This window comes from Aotus nancymaae, unplaced genomic scaffold (assembly GCF_030222135.1).
Source record: "Aotus nancymaae isolate 86718 unplaced genomic scaffold, 86718_ANA_hifiasm-v0.15.2.pri h1tg000040l, whole genome shotgun sequence".
Lineage (NCBI taxonomy): Eukaryota > Metazoa > Chordata > Mammalia > Primates > Aotidae > Aotus > Aotus nancymaae.
The window spans coordinates 78913208-78928749 of NW_026988454.1; the positions used below are offsets into that span (position 1 = coordinate 78913208).

The window sequence follows — 15542 nt, forward strand, 5'->3', positions numbered from 1 at the left end:
AACTGTGAGTCCATTAAACCTCTTTCTTTTGTAAATTGCCCAGTCTTGGGTATGTTTTTATCTGCAGTGTGAGAACAGACTAATGCTGTAAACTGGTACCAGTAGAGTGGGGTGCTGCTAAAAAGATACCCCAAAATGTGGAAGTGACTTTGGAACTGGATAACAGACAGAGGTTGGAACAGTTTGGAGGGCTCAGAAGAAGACAGGAAAATGTGTGGAAGTTTAGAACTCCCTAGAGACTTGTTGAATGTCTTTGACTAAGATGCTGATAAAGATATGGATAATGAAATCCAGGCTGAGGGGATCTCAGATGGAGACGATGAACTTGCTGGAAACTGGAGCAAAGGTGACTCTTGTTATATTTTAGCAAAGAGACTGGTGGCATTTCTTCCTGCCCTAGAGATTTGTGGAACTTTGAACTTGTGGAAGATGATTTTGGGTATCTTGTGGAACAAATTTCTAAGCAGCAAAGTATTCAAGATGTGACATGAGTGCTGTTAAGGGCATTCAGTTTTATGCGGGAAGCAGGGCATAAAAGTTTGGAAAATTTGCAGCCTGACAATGAGATAGAAAAGAAAGTCCCATTTTCTGAGAAGAAATTCAAGTCAGCTGCAGAAATTTGCATAAGTAACAAGGAAACAAATGTTAATCCCCAAGACAATGGGGAAAATATCCCCAGGGTATGTTAGAGGTCTTCATAGCAGCCCCTCCCATCACAAGCCTGGATACCTAGGAGGAAAAAGTGGTTTCATGGGCCGGGTCCAGGGTCCCCATGCTGTGTCCCCAAGCCTAGGGACTTGGTGCCATGCATCCCAGCCACTCCAGCTGTGGCTGAAAGGGGCCAACATAGAGCTTGGTCCATGGCTTCAGAGGGTGCACACCCCAAGCCCTGGCAGCTTCCATGTTGTGTTGAGCCTGTGAGTGCACAAAGAAATTGGGTTTGGGTCCACCTAAATTTCAGAAGATGTATAGAAATGCCTAGATGCCCAGGCAGAAGTCTGCTGTAGGGGCAGGGTACTCATGGAGAACCTCTGCTAGGGCAGTGGGAAAGGGAAATGTGGGGTCAGAGCCCCCACACAGAGTTACTGCTGGGGCACTGCCTAGTGGAGCTGTGAGAAGGCCACCGGTCTCTAGACCCCAGAATAGTAGATCCACTGACATCTTGCACCATGTGCAACACCAACCTGTGAAGGCAGCCAGCAGTGAGTATGTAACCTTCAAAGCCACAGGAGTGAAGCTGCCAAAGACCATGGGAATTCACCACTTGCATCAATAAGATGTGAGAAATGGAGTCAAAGGAGATCATTTTGGAGCTTTAAGATGTGACTACCTCGCTGGATTTTGGATTTGCATGGGGCCTGTAGCCCTTTGTTTAGGCCAATCTCTCCCATTTGGAATGGCTGTATTTACCCAATGCCTGTACCCCCATTGTATCTAGAAAGTAACTAGCTTGCTTTTAATTCTACAGGTTCATAGGCAGAAGGGACTCGCCTTGTCTCAGATGAGACTTTGGACTGTAGACATGTGAGTTAATGCTGAAATGAGTTAAGACTTTGGGGGACAGTTGGGAAGGCATGATTGGTTTTGAAATGTGAGGACATGAGATTTGGGAGAGGCCAGAGGCAGAATGATATGGTTTGGTTGTGTCCCCACCGAAATCTCATCTTGAATTTGCCAGTGCTGTGGGAGGGACCTGGTGGGAGGTAACTGAATCGTGGGGGCAAGTCTTTTCTATGCTGTTCTCATGATAGTGAATAAGTCTCATCAGATCTGATGGTTTTATAAAGAGAAGTTCCCCTGCACAAGCTCTCTCTCTTTGCCTGCTGCCATCCATGTAAGATGTGACTTGTTCCTCCTTGCCTTCCACCATGATTGTGAGAGGCCTCCCCAGCCAAGTGGAACTATGAGTCCATTAAACGTCTTCTTTTGTAAATTGCCCAGTCTCAGGTATGTCCTTATCAGCAGCATGAGAACAGACTAATGCAGTCAATATTAAAGAATCATACTTGCATTTATGTAGAAATATAGTTAATTAACTTTAGTTGCTAAGGTCTAGGAACATGTTAGTATTTATTTGTTGTCAAGGGCAGTATGACAAATCAGTTAGGACACAGCCCACTAATAACTTCAAATCATTTTACACAAAATGTAAGAGTCAGGCTGGGTGTGGTGGCTCATGTCTATAATCCCAGGACTTTGGGAGGCCAAGGCGGGTAACCACTTGAGATCAGGAGTTCCAGACCAGCCTGGCCAATATGGTTGGTACCCTGTGTCTACTAAAAGTACAAATTAGCCAGGCGTGGTGGCGCACCACATGTAATCCCAACTACTTGAGAAGCTGAGGTAGGAGAATCACTTGAACCCGGGAGGCAGAGGTTGCAGTGGGCCAGGATCATCCCACAGCACTCCAGCCTAGGTGACAGAGCTAGACTCCTTCTCAAAAAAATAAAAATTAAAAAAAACAAAATGTCAAAGTAAAAATATATTGTTACTAGGAAGTCTACAAATTCTGTAAAAGTTTATTTTAAAAACCTATAATTTTTCCGGGCACGGTGGCTCACGTCTGTAATCCCAGCATTTTGGGAAGCCAAGGCGGGGGGATCATGAGGTCAAGAGATCAAGACCATCCTGGTTAACATGGTGAAACCCCATCTCTACTAAAAATACAAAAATTAGCTGGGCATGGTGGTGCGTGCCTGTAATCCCAGCTACTCAGGAAGCTGAGGCAGGAGAATTGCCTGAACCCAGGAGGCGGAGTTTGCGGTGAGCCGAGATCGCGCCATTGCACTCCAGCCTGGGTAACAAGAGCGAAACTCCGTCTCAAAAAAAAAATAAAATAAAATAAAATAAAAACCTATAATTTTTTACTGAGTAAAAATATAAACAGATAAGTATATAGATAGATATGATCACTCTTTTCATAAAGCTTATATTTTATCTGGAGGTAAAATTATATAAAATCACTGTAAAACTATAAAACACTACAAAAATTATTAAGTAAAAATATTAAGTATGTGAGGGAAGATGTTGAATATAGTACTCAGAGAGTTGTAGAGACTTATCATTAACAGTTATCTTAACAATCTATAATTGGCAGTTTTCTTTTCATCCTATTCACTGGTAAAACTTATTCTTTTTACCTTATCGAGTACTGTAGTCAGGTGCTCCTTGCAAGGCAAAGACTGGAACAGTTCTATGCACAACAGAGATGATACTGCATGAGGAAGCAATCGATGGATGATAATAGGAGATGTGGCAATTCCAAAAATGAGTATTAGTGGAAATTCATGCAGATGTTGACTAGTTTTGAAAGAAAGTCACAAAAGTGAAATGTATTTAGCAAATATATTTCAATACATCATATTTCACCTAAGACAAACTTTATTTTAATGCTTACTTTATAAGACACCCGTTAAGGATTATCATTGCAAATACTAAAATTTCCTAGGTCCTTCACTTTCTTCTATTAAACAGAGAAATATTTACTTCCTAGATATTCTAGCTCTGAAACCATCTCTTAATGGAGCTTCTCATTTTATAAAAAGAACAGAGAGGTCCAGAAAGGTTTCCCGAAGATTATACAATCTTTTTTTTTTTTTTTTTTTTGAGACAGAGTCTCACTCTGTCACTTAGGCTGTAGTGCAGTGGTGCAATCGGCTCACTGCAACCTCCACCTTCTGGGTTCCAGTGATTCTCCTGCGTCAGCCTCCCCAGTAGCTAGACTACAAGCGCATGCCACCACACCTGGCTAATTTTTGTAGAGACAGGGTTTCATCATATTGGTCAGGTTGGTCTCAAACTCCTGACCTCAGGTGATCCACCCACTTCAGCCTCCCAAAGCATTGGGATTACTGGCATGAGCCACCGCACCCAGCCAAAGATTATACAATCTTAAGTGTTAGAAGAGATGTTAGATAGTATTCAATTTAATCTCTCGCTCAAACTTTGAGCCCTACCTATAGTTCTCCTCACTTTTGATGGCTAAGGTAGTCATAAGTCTAAGCTCCAAAAAAAGTACAGCTTTTCTGTCATTATTTTGTACTGTGTACTTTCACAGCATATAAGCAGTTCAATGTTAGCATTAAGAAAAGTCCTAGGATCTGGGCTGGGTGTGCTCATGCCTATAATCCTAGCACTTTGGGAGACTGAGGTGGGCAGAACACTTGAGACCAGGAATTCGAGACCAGCCTGGGCAACATGGCAAAACCCCATCTCTACTAAAAATACAAAAATTAGCCAGGCGTGGTGGTGTGTGCCTGTAGTCCTAGCCACTTGGGGAGTTGAAAAGGGAGGACTGCTTGAGCCCATGAGGCGGAGGCTGCAGTGAGCCAAGATCGTGCCACTGCACTCCAGCCTGGGTGACAGAGCCAGACCCTGCCACAATAAAAAAGAAAAGAAAGTCCTAGGATCTAGAACTCTTAGAATCAATGGGGCAGGGGGGAGGGGGGAAGACACTATCAAAATAGGAATTTAAAGTATATTAGTAAATTAGCCAGATCAGGTGGCTCATGCCTATAATCTCAGCACTTTGGGAGGCCAAGGAAGGCGGATCACCTGAGGTCAGGAGTTTGAGACCAGCCTGGCCAACATGGTAAAATCTCGTCTCTACTAAAAATACAAAAATTAGTCGGGCGTGGTGGTAGGCGCCTGCAATCCCAGCTACTTGGGACGTTGAGGCATGAGGTTTCAGTGAGTCAAGATCACGCCACTGCACTACACTCTAGGGGACACAGCGAGACTCTGTCTCCAAAATAAAATAAAATAAAGTATATTAGTAAATTATAACACAATACATAGTTTTAGGCAAATGTAGCTATAACTATTAAAGCAAGTTGACACATAGAAGAGGCCAAAATAAATTCTATCCCAAAAAATACACCATGGAAAATACATGTCACTGGATTTTAAAACAAGACTTCATTATTTCAATTCTGAATCTCACATGATTGCTCTGAAGAGCCAATGTGATCATGAAAATAGTTTCTCACTATAAATGTTATGTAAATGCAGGATAATGTTATTTAGAAGACACTTTTGCTTAGTAAAACTATATGCAATTCAGAGCATCTAAGGATGGACAGTTATCGGAAAATAAGACCTAATACAAATCTCAACCTGGCCAGGCGTGGTGGCTCATGCCTGTAATTCCAGCACTTTGGGAGGCTGAGGCAGGCAGATCACCTGAGGTCAGGAGTTCGAGACCAGCCTGGCCAACATGGTGAAACCTCATTTCTACTAAAAATACAAAAATTAGCTGTGTGTGGTGGTGGGCACCTGTAATCCCAGCTACCTGGGAGGCTGAGGCAGGATAATCCCTTGAACCCAGGAGACAGGGGTTGCAGTGAGCCAAGATCGTACCATTGCACTGCAGCCTGGGCAACAGAGCAAAACTCTGTCTCAAAAAAAAAAAGAGAAAAACAAAACAAAGCAACGACAACTCAACCTGGAGTAGTTTAACTATTTAATGGATGAGTAAGAGACAGTCAGCCTTGGTAAGATAAACCATGTTTAATACTATCTTACCATGCTAATTTAAAAGTGGCTAAATGTGCCTTTGATTCTCATTCTTGGATCAAAAAGCAAATGGAAAATCTGATAGGAGGTCTTTGAACATTCGATTATAAAAATTTTGAACACTTTGATTTCTATCCAGTTGGTGTTAAAATGAAGATTATACTTTTCAAGTTAAAAGTAATGTTTTCTTAAGAAGGGAATTTTTCATAAAAGCCAAGCATTACACCATCTACCTGCTGATAATTACGAAGTCTTGCAGTACTTTTGTGGTAAAGCTTTCCATATCCTTCAAGATAACCACAACAGGAGGAGACTGCCATTGGCTAGAAGTAGTCCTCTTTTTGCTTGGCATTTTTGGGTCTCTCTTCTTTTAAGCCATTGCAGAAAGAAAGAGTTAAGGTCAGCCTTACTACCCGAACAATGTTATAATGCCACATGTTGATGTATCTGTCTTTAAATTTCACAGTAACATTGTTTATTTTATTTCTACCACATAATAAATAGAAACTCAGGTTACTAGAATCTTTCTCTGTCTGACATAGGAATAATAACCAAGAAGAAAAAGATTCAGTAAAATCTGTAACTCATATGAAATATTTATATTTTCTGCTAAGGAAATGACAGAAAAAAACATGGAAGAAGAGAAAATTTAATTTTGCTTTATACAGGGACTAAACTATGTAAAACCTTTGGTATTGTGATAAGCATTAGACATTAGACATAGTTCAGTCCCTATATAAAGCAAAATGAAACTTTGCTTATGATGATTTCAGCAAAAATGTTAATTGGAAAATGTAATCACAGTATTTTTTTCCCCATACTGTCTGGCTACACAGCACCATAAACTAAGTCTATGGTTTTATGATGCAGTTACCTAGTGTTAACCTAGGTTATTCTTTTTCACCAGGCTGTCACGGTAGAATGGAACTTCTTTTTATTTATCTGTTTGTCAAACATACTTTACTTAAAGAGCACTGATTCCCTAAGAACTCTAAACATGAAACAAATTAGATTTTAGAAAATATACGACTATTCTTCATTGAACTAAGTTGACAGTGGATACTAGCAGCATGGTTCAATTGGACAAAGCAAACATTGCAGAACCTAAGAGATAATATATTAAAGTTACAGTTACTGTCACAGAGACAGAACCTGCAACAGAAGCAATTCCTGATGCTCTGTTTTTGTCATTAGAGAACATTCTCCCACAAATAATATGTCCTTATAAATACCTAAGCACTTAACAGGAATTAGGCTGCATACTAATAAAAGAACATTTTAAAATTTGAGTAGCATTAGAAAAAATAAATAGCCACTCTTAAATTAACACCTAATGTTGCAGAAGCATATCCTTGTTAGATGAAAACAGTACTGTGTCTAATATTATTCCCAGCCCCATCAATCATATATCAATTTCCTGGGAGAAAATTGTCAGTTTATATCTACCTGTGTGACAGTCATATACCAACTGGAAAGTGAATCCATTGAATAATGTGCCTTTCTCTGGGTCACCTGAACACCTTCCTCCTCTTTGGATTTTATATCTACACAGCAGTCCATCAACTGTGAGACCAACTTTTGCAAAAAATGTTTTATATCTGTGAAATATAAAAAGAAAGTTTATCTCTGCCTCTTCTAAAAAGAAAACTAAAGCTCTTGAAATTTCTTGTTCAGTATATTACTTTTTTTTGGTAGAATGTCCTTTTTTATACTTACCATCAATATAGCTAATATAACATTTAACAAAGTAACAATTGATGCTCATTAGTAGCTTCATTAATTCAGACTAAGACTAGACCAAAGCTTATGTATATTATCTTTTTTTTTTTTTTTTGGGATGGCGTCTTTCTCTGTTGCCCAGGCTGGAGTACAGTGGCAGGATCTCGGTTCACTGCAACCTCCACCTCCTGGGTTCAAGCAATTCTCCTGCCTCAGCCTCCCCAGTAGCTGGGATTACAGGCACGCATTTCCATGCCTGGCTAATTTTTGTATTTTTTTAGTAGACACAGAGTTTCACCACGTTGGCCAGGCTGGTCTCGAACTCCTCACCTCATGATCCACCTGCCTCAGCCTCCCAAAGTTCTGGGATTACAGACATGAGCCACCACTCCCGGCCATTTATGTATATTATCTATAATAAAAAGACCACAAAAGCAGACGTGTAGATATGCAAACTATAAATCTTAGGAATATGTATTTAAATTACATTCAACAATAAACTATTTTCAAGGTCCCTGAGAAAAATCAAAAGTGTCATACAAATTATTTTAGTGATTATAAATCCTTCATATAGCCATTTTTAAAGATGCCTTTAAGGACTTTTATTTAATTTCAATTAGTTTATAAATGTGAAAGCAATATAAGCCCATAAAACTCTTTTATCAATCTAAATCCAAACAAATTTTACTATATTAGGGCCAGGCATAGTGGCTCAAGATGTAATCCCAGCACTTTGAGAAGCCGAGGCAGGAGGATTTGTTTGAACCCAGGAATTCAAGACTAGTCTGGACAACATAGCAAGACCCATCTCTACCAAAAAAACAAACAAAAACAAAACAAACAAACAAAAAAACAATGTAGCTGAGCATGGGAGCATGGTGGCATGCACTGGTAGTCCTAGCTATGGTGAGGCAGAGGTGGGAGAATTGCTTGAGGCCAGGAGTTCAAGGCTGTACTGAGCTATGATCGTGCTACTATATAGTTCAGCCTAGGCAACAGAGTGAGACCCTGTTTCAGAAAAAAAAAAAAAAAGAGCTTTTTACTATACTAGTGTGAACACTCTTTATGATTTCATGGCTTTCTATGCTCAGGATTAGCTCTGTCAATAGATTATTTTTCACCATGGTGGCTTTTCAAAGTGGGACAGTAAGATGATTTATGCCTGAAACATGAGCCCATGTAGTCTACTCGCTTTTAAACTGAACAAGAGCTCCACATTCCCCAATTCTCAGCTTTCTGTCCTAAGTCTTTCTACTTATTAAACATTTCAGTGGGTCAAAGAATGCACCTTGCAAAATACCTGGACTGCTACCAGCAGTTAAGCTGATAGGGCAGAAATGGGTCAAGAATAAAGACAGCAAAGGGAGGCAGAGTTCTATAACAGTCACAGTTACTCTAAGAACCTCTAAACCTAACCCTGCCAAAAACAGCACAGTGTTCTTTCCACAAATAAAAAGGGATAAAGCCTGAAAAAGACAGAAAAGGATGAAAGAAATCTGTAACATCTCACCAAGGTTATTATGGCATTTATATTTTACCTGGACAATCTTTAGCTTGCAATGAGACTACATATGGTGTGACATTATTCTGAAGGGCCTCTGTTAGACTTCTGAATGTTAAATCATGATCTGTGACATTCACACCTGTGGGATAATACATCAATATTACATGACCATTTTTACTAATAATAATTTAACCATGACAAAACCTATTTATCAAGCAAACTAACAAGTAAAAACATTTAAAAAAATGATTAATAATGGAAACCAAGAAAATATACTACATAAATGAGGAGATATCCTTTAACAATAGCTATCCAAAGGCATACAATATATTTGTCAGGAAAGATATTTAGCACAGTTCTTCTTTCAAACAAATTACAGGGATGTGTAGTTGAAAACATCTTTTTTTTTTTTTTTGAGATGGAGTCTTGCTCTGTTGTCCAGGCTGGAGAGCAACAACTCAATCTCAGCTCACTGCATCCTTCACCTCCCAAGTTCAGGTGATTCTCCTGCCTCAGTCTCGTGAGTAGCTGTAATTACAGGCATGGCTAACTTCTGTATTTTTAGTAGAGACAGGGTTTCACCATGTTGGCCAGGCTGGTCTCAAACTCCTGACCTCAAGTGATCCTCCCACCTCAGCCTCCCAACATGCTGGGATTACAGGTGTGAGCCACCATGCCCAGCTGACCCTTGAAAACATCTTAGAAGTAATTTCATTGCTTTGTAAAATTTATAACAAGCTCTTTAAGGAAATTAAAACTGGCCAGGTGCAGTAGCTCACACCCATAAGCCCAGTACTTTGGGAGGATCACTTGAAGCAGGAGTTCAAGGCCAGCCTGGCAAACATGGTGAGACCGTCTCTATAAAAATTTTAAAAAAGTAAAACTACTGGTTCTTTTGGTATTTATGGAATCCCTGGTTTTCATTTCTGTAAATCAGAGTTTCAAGGTACTGCATACAGTTACCAAATTTTTGAGTAAAAAGTTTCCTATTACTTTGGAAAAAAATTCTGTTAACTGGTAGCTTCCCTAACATAACCACCTGTGATTTCTAGACAGTCATTTGGTGCTTACACAGATAGCAGCAACAGCCACTTTCAAACTGCTTAAGAGTTGCAACTGCAAAACTTTCATTGCTTGGGGAAAAAAAAAGAAAAATTTCAGAATCATCCACACCAGCAATAATAAGCCAATTTTTTTCCCCAGCAGAGCCTAAGATTTTTTTTTTTTTTTGAGACGGAGTTTCGCCCTTGTTACCCAGGCTGGAGTGCAATGGCGCGATCTCGGCTCACCGCAACCTCCGCCTCCTGGGTTCAGGCAATTCTCCTGCCTCAGCCTCCTGAGTAGCTGGGATTACAGGCACGTGCCACCATGCCCAGCTAATTTTTTGTATTTTTAAGTAGAGACGGGGTTTCACCATGTTGACCAGGATGGTCTCGATCTCTTGACCTCGTGATCCCCCCGCCTTGGCCTCCCAAAGTACTGGGATTACAGGTGTGAGCCACCACGCCCAGCTAGAAGATTATTTTTTAAATGGATATTGAAAATGCAGAATATCAAAACTATTCCTAGCATGCATTATGGTCTATGATTATAATGCATTCCTGAACAAATTTAGAAGTTCAGTAAAATGCTGGTTTATCTTGTCTTTCACTGACTGGCTATAAGCTATTTATTAATAACATATTCATTATATTTATATTATAAAACAATGAACTTGTCTATTGCAAACAAGATCATCAACAATGTGTTTAACTAGAAAAATGTTCTCCTCAGATCATGATTTTAAAACATGCTTTCCATTAGCTTGGTACAAGTGGGCCATCACTGGGCCTCAGTTTTTCATCAAATGGAAGAGTTTTTAGATATTGCATTGTAAAGCTGGTCCACAACATCATACAAATCATTCCCTTGAGTCTTATTAGTGTGATGCAATATGGGCATCAGCTGGTACTCTTTTAGAAATGCAAAATTTCAGGCCTCACCCCAGACCCATTAGCCAAAATCTACATTTTAATAAGATCCCTGGAGGTTATTTGTGGGTACATTGAAGTTGAGAATTAATTTCTTATCTCAGAGCTAACTAGTGTAACAAATCTTGAATAAATTGAAAGTGAAATTAAGAGCATGTTTGGAACTCAAATAAATTCAACTTTGCTTTCAAAGGGAATGAAGGAAATTTGCTAATATTCCAAAGAAATTTTTTCCATTGTCCTGGAATCCAAATATTTAGTAAAGATGAGCTATTAATGATGGATATTTAAGTACCTACGACATTTACAACCTGCAATTTGAAAGCAATTTATATGCAGCCCATCCAAACACTGACTTGTAGGTATTAATATAAATATAATGAAACAATCTAAGACTGGAAAACTATGCACAGGAAAATAAAATTAAGGTCATAGAATAATTCCATTGAAGATATGACTAAAATAAGTATGAAAACTAAATCTACTAACACTGGTAGTTTCTTTATTACGAAATCTCATATACTTTTGCAATACATGTACAAAGAGTAAAACAAATATATTTTCCCTTCTGACCAAAAGTTGGGGAGAACATTAGCTAGATAAATTCCTTTTAACTTACAAACATATGATCATCTGTAAAGATATGAACAATTTTTATTGGTTTTTGAAAATATGTAAAATATAGTTGGCTTAACTGTATAAATAAAAGTGACAAAACAGGTTCATCAAAACAGGTCCTTCTACACTATTCTCAACAATAAAAAAAAATTTTTTTTAAACACAAAATACACAGAGATGCATGTATGAACAAACATATGCATATATACCAAGAACAAGAGCAGCAGTTGGAATTTCTCTAAGTTTTATTTGACAGCCTAAGTCTCTTGAATTCTTCTGGAATCCAGAATGAGATTTTTGCAGAAATTCAATTAGATTGTCAAACAAGTTTTTATTTAATTCCTCTTGTAGTTGCTACAAAGAACACATAAAAAATTATTATTAGAAATAAGAATCAGATGTCTTTTCTGGTTTTAGAAAGAAAATTATCATCAATTCAATAACGTAAAATGATCAAAAGATGAACCTAATTAAAAAATATTTTTTCCTTAAATCTCTAGAAATTAGTGCTTCGGATTCCCCCATTAAAAATTCCCTCTCACAAAAAAAAAAAAAAAAAAAATTCCCTCTCAGGCCTGGTTAACATAGCGAGACCTTGTCTTTACAGATAAAAAAACAAATTAGCTGGGTGTGGTGGTGCATGTCTGTGGTCCCAGCTACTCAGGAAGCTAAGAGTCTGGGAGGTCAAGGCTGCAGTAAGCTATGATCATGCCACTGCACTCCGGCCTGGGTGACAGAGCAAAAAAATAAAAAAATTTTTTTAAAGGTGTATATATATATATATATATATGTACACACATACACACACACACACACACACACGTACATATATGTTTTATATATAAATATATATGATTTAATGTCTCATATTTATGATATGACATTAAAGGGTTTGGATTTTATCCTATGGGGAGCACCACTGAAGGGATGTGAAGTAAAGACATGATTAGATCAAGGTTAAGAAGGGTTAATCTGGCAGCAGGGCTAGAGGGGTTGCCTGGAATTGGGCTGAATTTGCCTTGAAGAGGGTGTTTTCTAATTTGGCCCGTGGTATCAGGAATGCCAGTTAGGAGGATATTACAACAATCCAGATTAAGAAATGAAGAGGGTCTAAACGAGAAACCACAAACTCAAATACCTTGAAGGGATCACATGGAATATATGAATGAGCAAAACCACTAGGTGTAAATCAGTAAGGAGAGGTAGGTGGCAGTAATAAACTGGAAAGTATATAACCCTCCCAAAGGCAATTAAAAACAAAAACTAGAACACTGTGTTGGCCAAAGAAAATAAGTTGTCAGCCTAAAATGTTGCCCCTAGAACTACTAATTTGCTACAGTGAAGAAATTTTTCAGAGCTGAAATATAAAGATGAGAAAGTAAAGGAGTTTAGAAACAGCTTGATTTCATAGTTGTGTGTACCTGAATGGATAATTTGAGTGTCACCATTTGAAAGCTCCTTGCCTTAACAGCTATCATAAACATCTGTTCCACTCACAAGAAATGAGCGTTTTTTCATTTTTGTTTTTGAGACAGGGTCTCTCTCTGTCACCCAGGCTGGAGTGCAGTGGTACTATCTTGGCTCACTGCAACCTTCACCACCCAGGTTCAAGTGATCCTCCCACCTCAGCCTCCTAAGTAGCTGGAATTACAGGTGGACACCACCATGCGTGGTTAATTTTTGTAGTTTTTGTAGAAACAGGGTTTCACCAAGTTACCTAGGCTAGATTATGGTTGTTTTTTTAAGGATACACAGGTTATGCTTGACCAATACTTCCTATATTTCATCAATTCTCTTGTAAACTGGTGGAAAGGAAGATGAGAAGCAACAAAAATGAGACTTACAGTGTTACAGAAAAGTTATTTAAAAAAGTATTCACCTCATTTTCAGATTTCATCTGCTGCCATAACAACTGATAAGTTTCGAATCGAAGCTTACTGTCCTCAGACTCACTTTTCCCTTTGTTAAAATAATCCTCTAAAAACAGAAAGAAATGTCAGTTTCTTTTTCACATAGTGTAAGTTATAAACCTTGTGTGCAAAGTCACACAGTAAGTGACAGAAGTTCAATTTTTTTTTTTTTGAAATGGAGTCTCACTCTGTCACCCAGGCTGGAGTGCAGGGGCATGATGTTGGCTCACTGCAATCTCCGCCTCCCAAGGTCAAGTGATTCTCCTGCCTCAGACTCCCGAGTAGCTGGGACTACAAGTGCCTGCCCCCATGCCTGGCTAATTTTGTATTTTTAGTAGAGATGGGTTTTCACCATGTTGGCCAGGCTGGTCTCAAACTTCTGACCTCAAGTGATCCACCCGCCTTGGCCTCCCCAAGTGCTGGGATTATAGGCGTGAGCCACCGTGCCTGGCCTGGTCTTCTTCCCACTGCCCCCAAACATTGTTATTCTTTTTCAAAAATATTTAAGCCATTTCTTCAAATTAATTTTATAGTAATCCTGTCACTTCTCAAAACTAATTGTATTGGCATTAGACTAGATAAAATCAGATTTACAGATTGATTTGGGGAAAAATAACATCTTTAATATGTTAAAAAATCCCAACCACAGTATCACAGGTCTCTTCTTTTAATCAAATATTTTAGATTCCTTATAGTTTTCTACTTGCCCTCATATTTCTTGTTGTTTACTGTTAAGTATTTTATTGTAACAACTGGAGTGTTCATGATATTAAATTTCTGCTGCTAGTATTCTACCATCAAGTTTTTTTTTTTTTTTTTTTTTTTTTTGAGATGGAGTTTCACTCTTGTTACCCAGGCTGGAGTGCAGGCTTACCGCAACCTCCGCCTCCTGGGTTCAGGCAATTCTCCTGCCTCAGCCTCCTGAGTAGCTGGGATTACAGGCATGTGCCACCGTGCCCAGCTAATTTTTTGTATTTTTAGTAGAGACAGGGTTTCACCATGTTGACCAGGATGGTCTCGATCTCTTGACCTCGGGATCCACCCGCCCCGCCTTGGTCTCCCAAAGTGCTGGGATTACAGGTGCGAGCCACCACGCCCGGCCCCTACCATCAAGTTTTAATGTTAACTGATAATTTGGAATAGAAATTCACTTTCATGTTAAGGAACTTCTCTCCTAATCACAGTTAACTCAGAGTTTTCAGCAACTACTGATTTTTAATTTTATCAAAAGCTTTAGAATACATTGAGGTAATCATATGGTAAAACGGCAGACAAAGTTATAAAATTTAAATGCCAACAAAAAAGAAAGCAAAGAGGCACATTATTGATCTTGGCTCACTGCAACCACCACCTCCCAGGTTGAAGTGATTCTCCTGCCTCGGCCCTCCGGAGTAGCTGGAATTACAGGTGCCTGCTACCATGTCCGGCTAATTTTTGTATTTTTAGCAGAGATGGGGTTTCACTATGTTGGCCAGGCTGGTCTTGAACCCCTGACTTCAAGTGATCCACCCATCCTGGCCTCCCAAAGTGCTGGGATTACAGGGGTAAGCCACCACACCCAGCCATAAGTCACTATTACTAAGAGACAAAGTAAGCCAGGCATGACACTATTATTATTATAAGACAAAGCAGGCTGGCCACGGTGGCACATGCCTGCAATCCCAGCACTTTGGGAGGCCAAGGTGGGAGGATCATGAGGTCAGTAGTTCAACCTAGCCAACACGGTGAAACCCCGTCTCTACTAAAAATGTAAAAATTAGCCAGGTGTGGTGGCACATGGCTAAAGTCCCAGCTACTCGGGAAGCCGAGGTTGCAATTGAGCTGAGATTGTGCCACTGAACCCCAGCCTGGGCGACAGAGCGAGACTCCATCTCAAAACAAAACAAACAAACAAACAAAAAAAGAGACAAAGCAGAATAACAAGGTAGCTTTAAAAAGAACAAAAATAGTCACTTTACATTAACAGGTAAAGTCATAGTATAATGTGACAGTGGAGAATCAAGACATGATTTTTATGTGCAGAATAATGCTGCATCAAAATACATATGAAAACCCTCTTAGAAATTGGGAAACACAGCAGTAGGATACTTTAACCTGTTACCATGACTCCTCTCAGTCTTTTACAGATCAGGCAGGTAAATTTTAAAACTACACTGAAGAATATAAGCTCTCACTGTTGCCAGGTTTCCACCTGCCTCGGCTCCGATTCACGGTGCTATACTTCAGTGTGAATATCACCTACAGTGCCAGTGCTGTCGCCAGTCTCTCTCCAGTTCCTACCCAGTTGTTTTACTGGATATGCAGTCA

The 15542-nt window shown here is 39.3% G+C and overlaps 1 protein-coding gene across 9 annotated transcripts in view; it reads right to left on the reverse strand.

The window, feature by feature from the left end:
- ORC3 (origin recognition complex subunit 3) overlaps positions 1–15542 on the reverse strand; it is a 68847-nt gene that overhangs the window by 44308 nt on the left and 8997 nt on the right. For 7 of the 9 annotated variants that reach the window (XM_012444206.3, XM_012444205.3, XM_012444209.2 and 4 more), the window contains 6 exons: positions 13205–13302; positions 11535–11679; positions 8772–8876; positions 6961–7112; positions 5748–5881; positions 3141–3300 (listed from right to left, as the gene is read on the reverse strand). In XM_012444206.3, coding sequence (XP_012299629.2) covers positions 3141–3300; positions 5748–5881; positions 6961–7112; positions 8772–8876; positions 11535–11679; positions 13205–13302 — 794 coding nt within the window. The remainder of the gene's footprint in view (positions 1–3140; positions 3301–5747; positions 5882–6960; positions 7113–8771; positions 8877–11534; positions 11680–13204; positions 13303–15542) is intronic. The other 2 variants (XM_064360857.1, XM_064360858.1) reach the window with 1 other exon arrangement.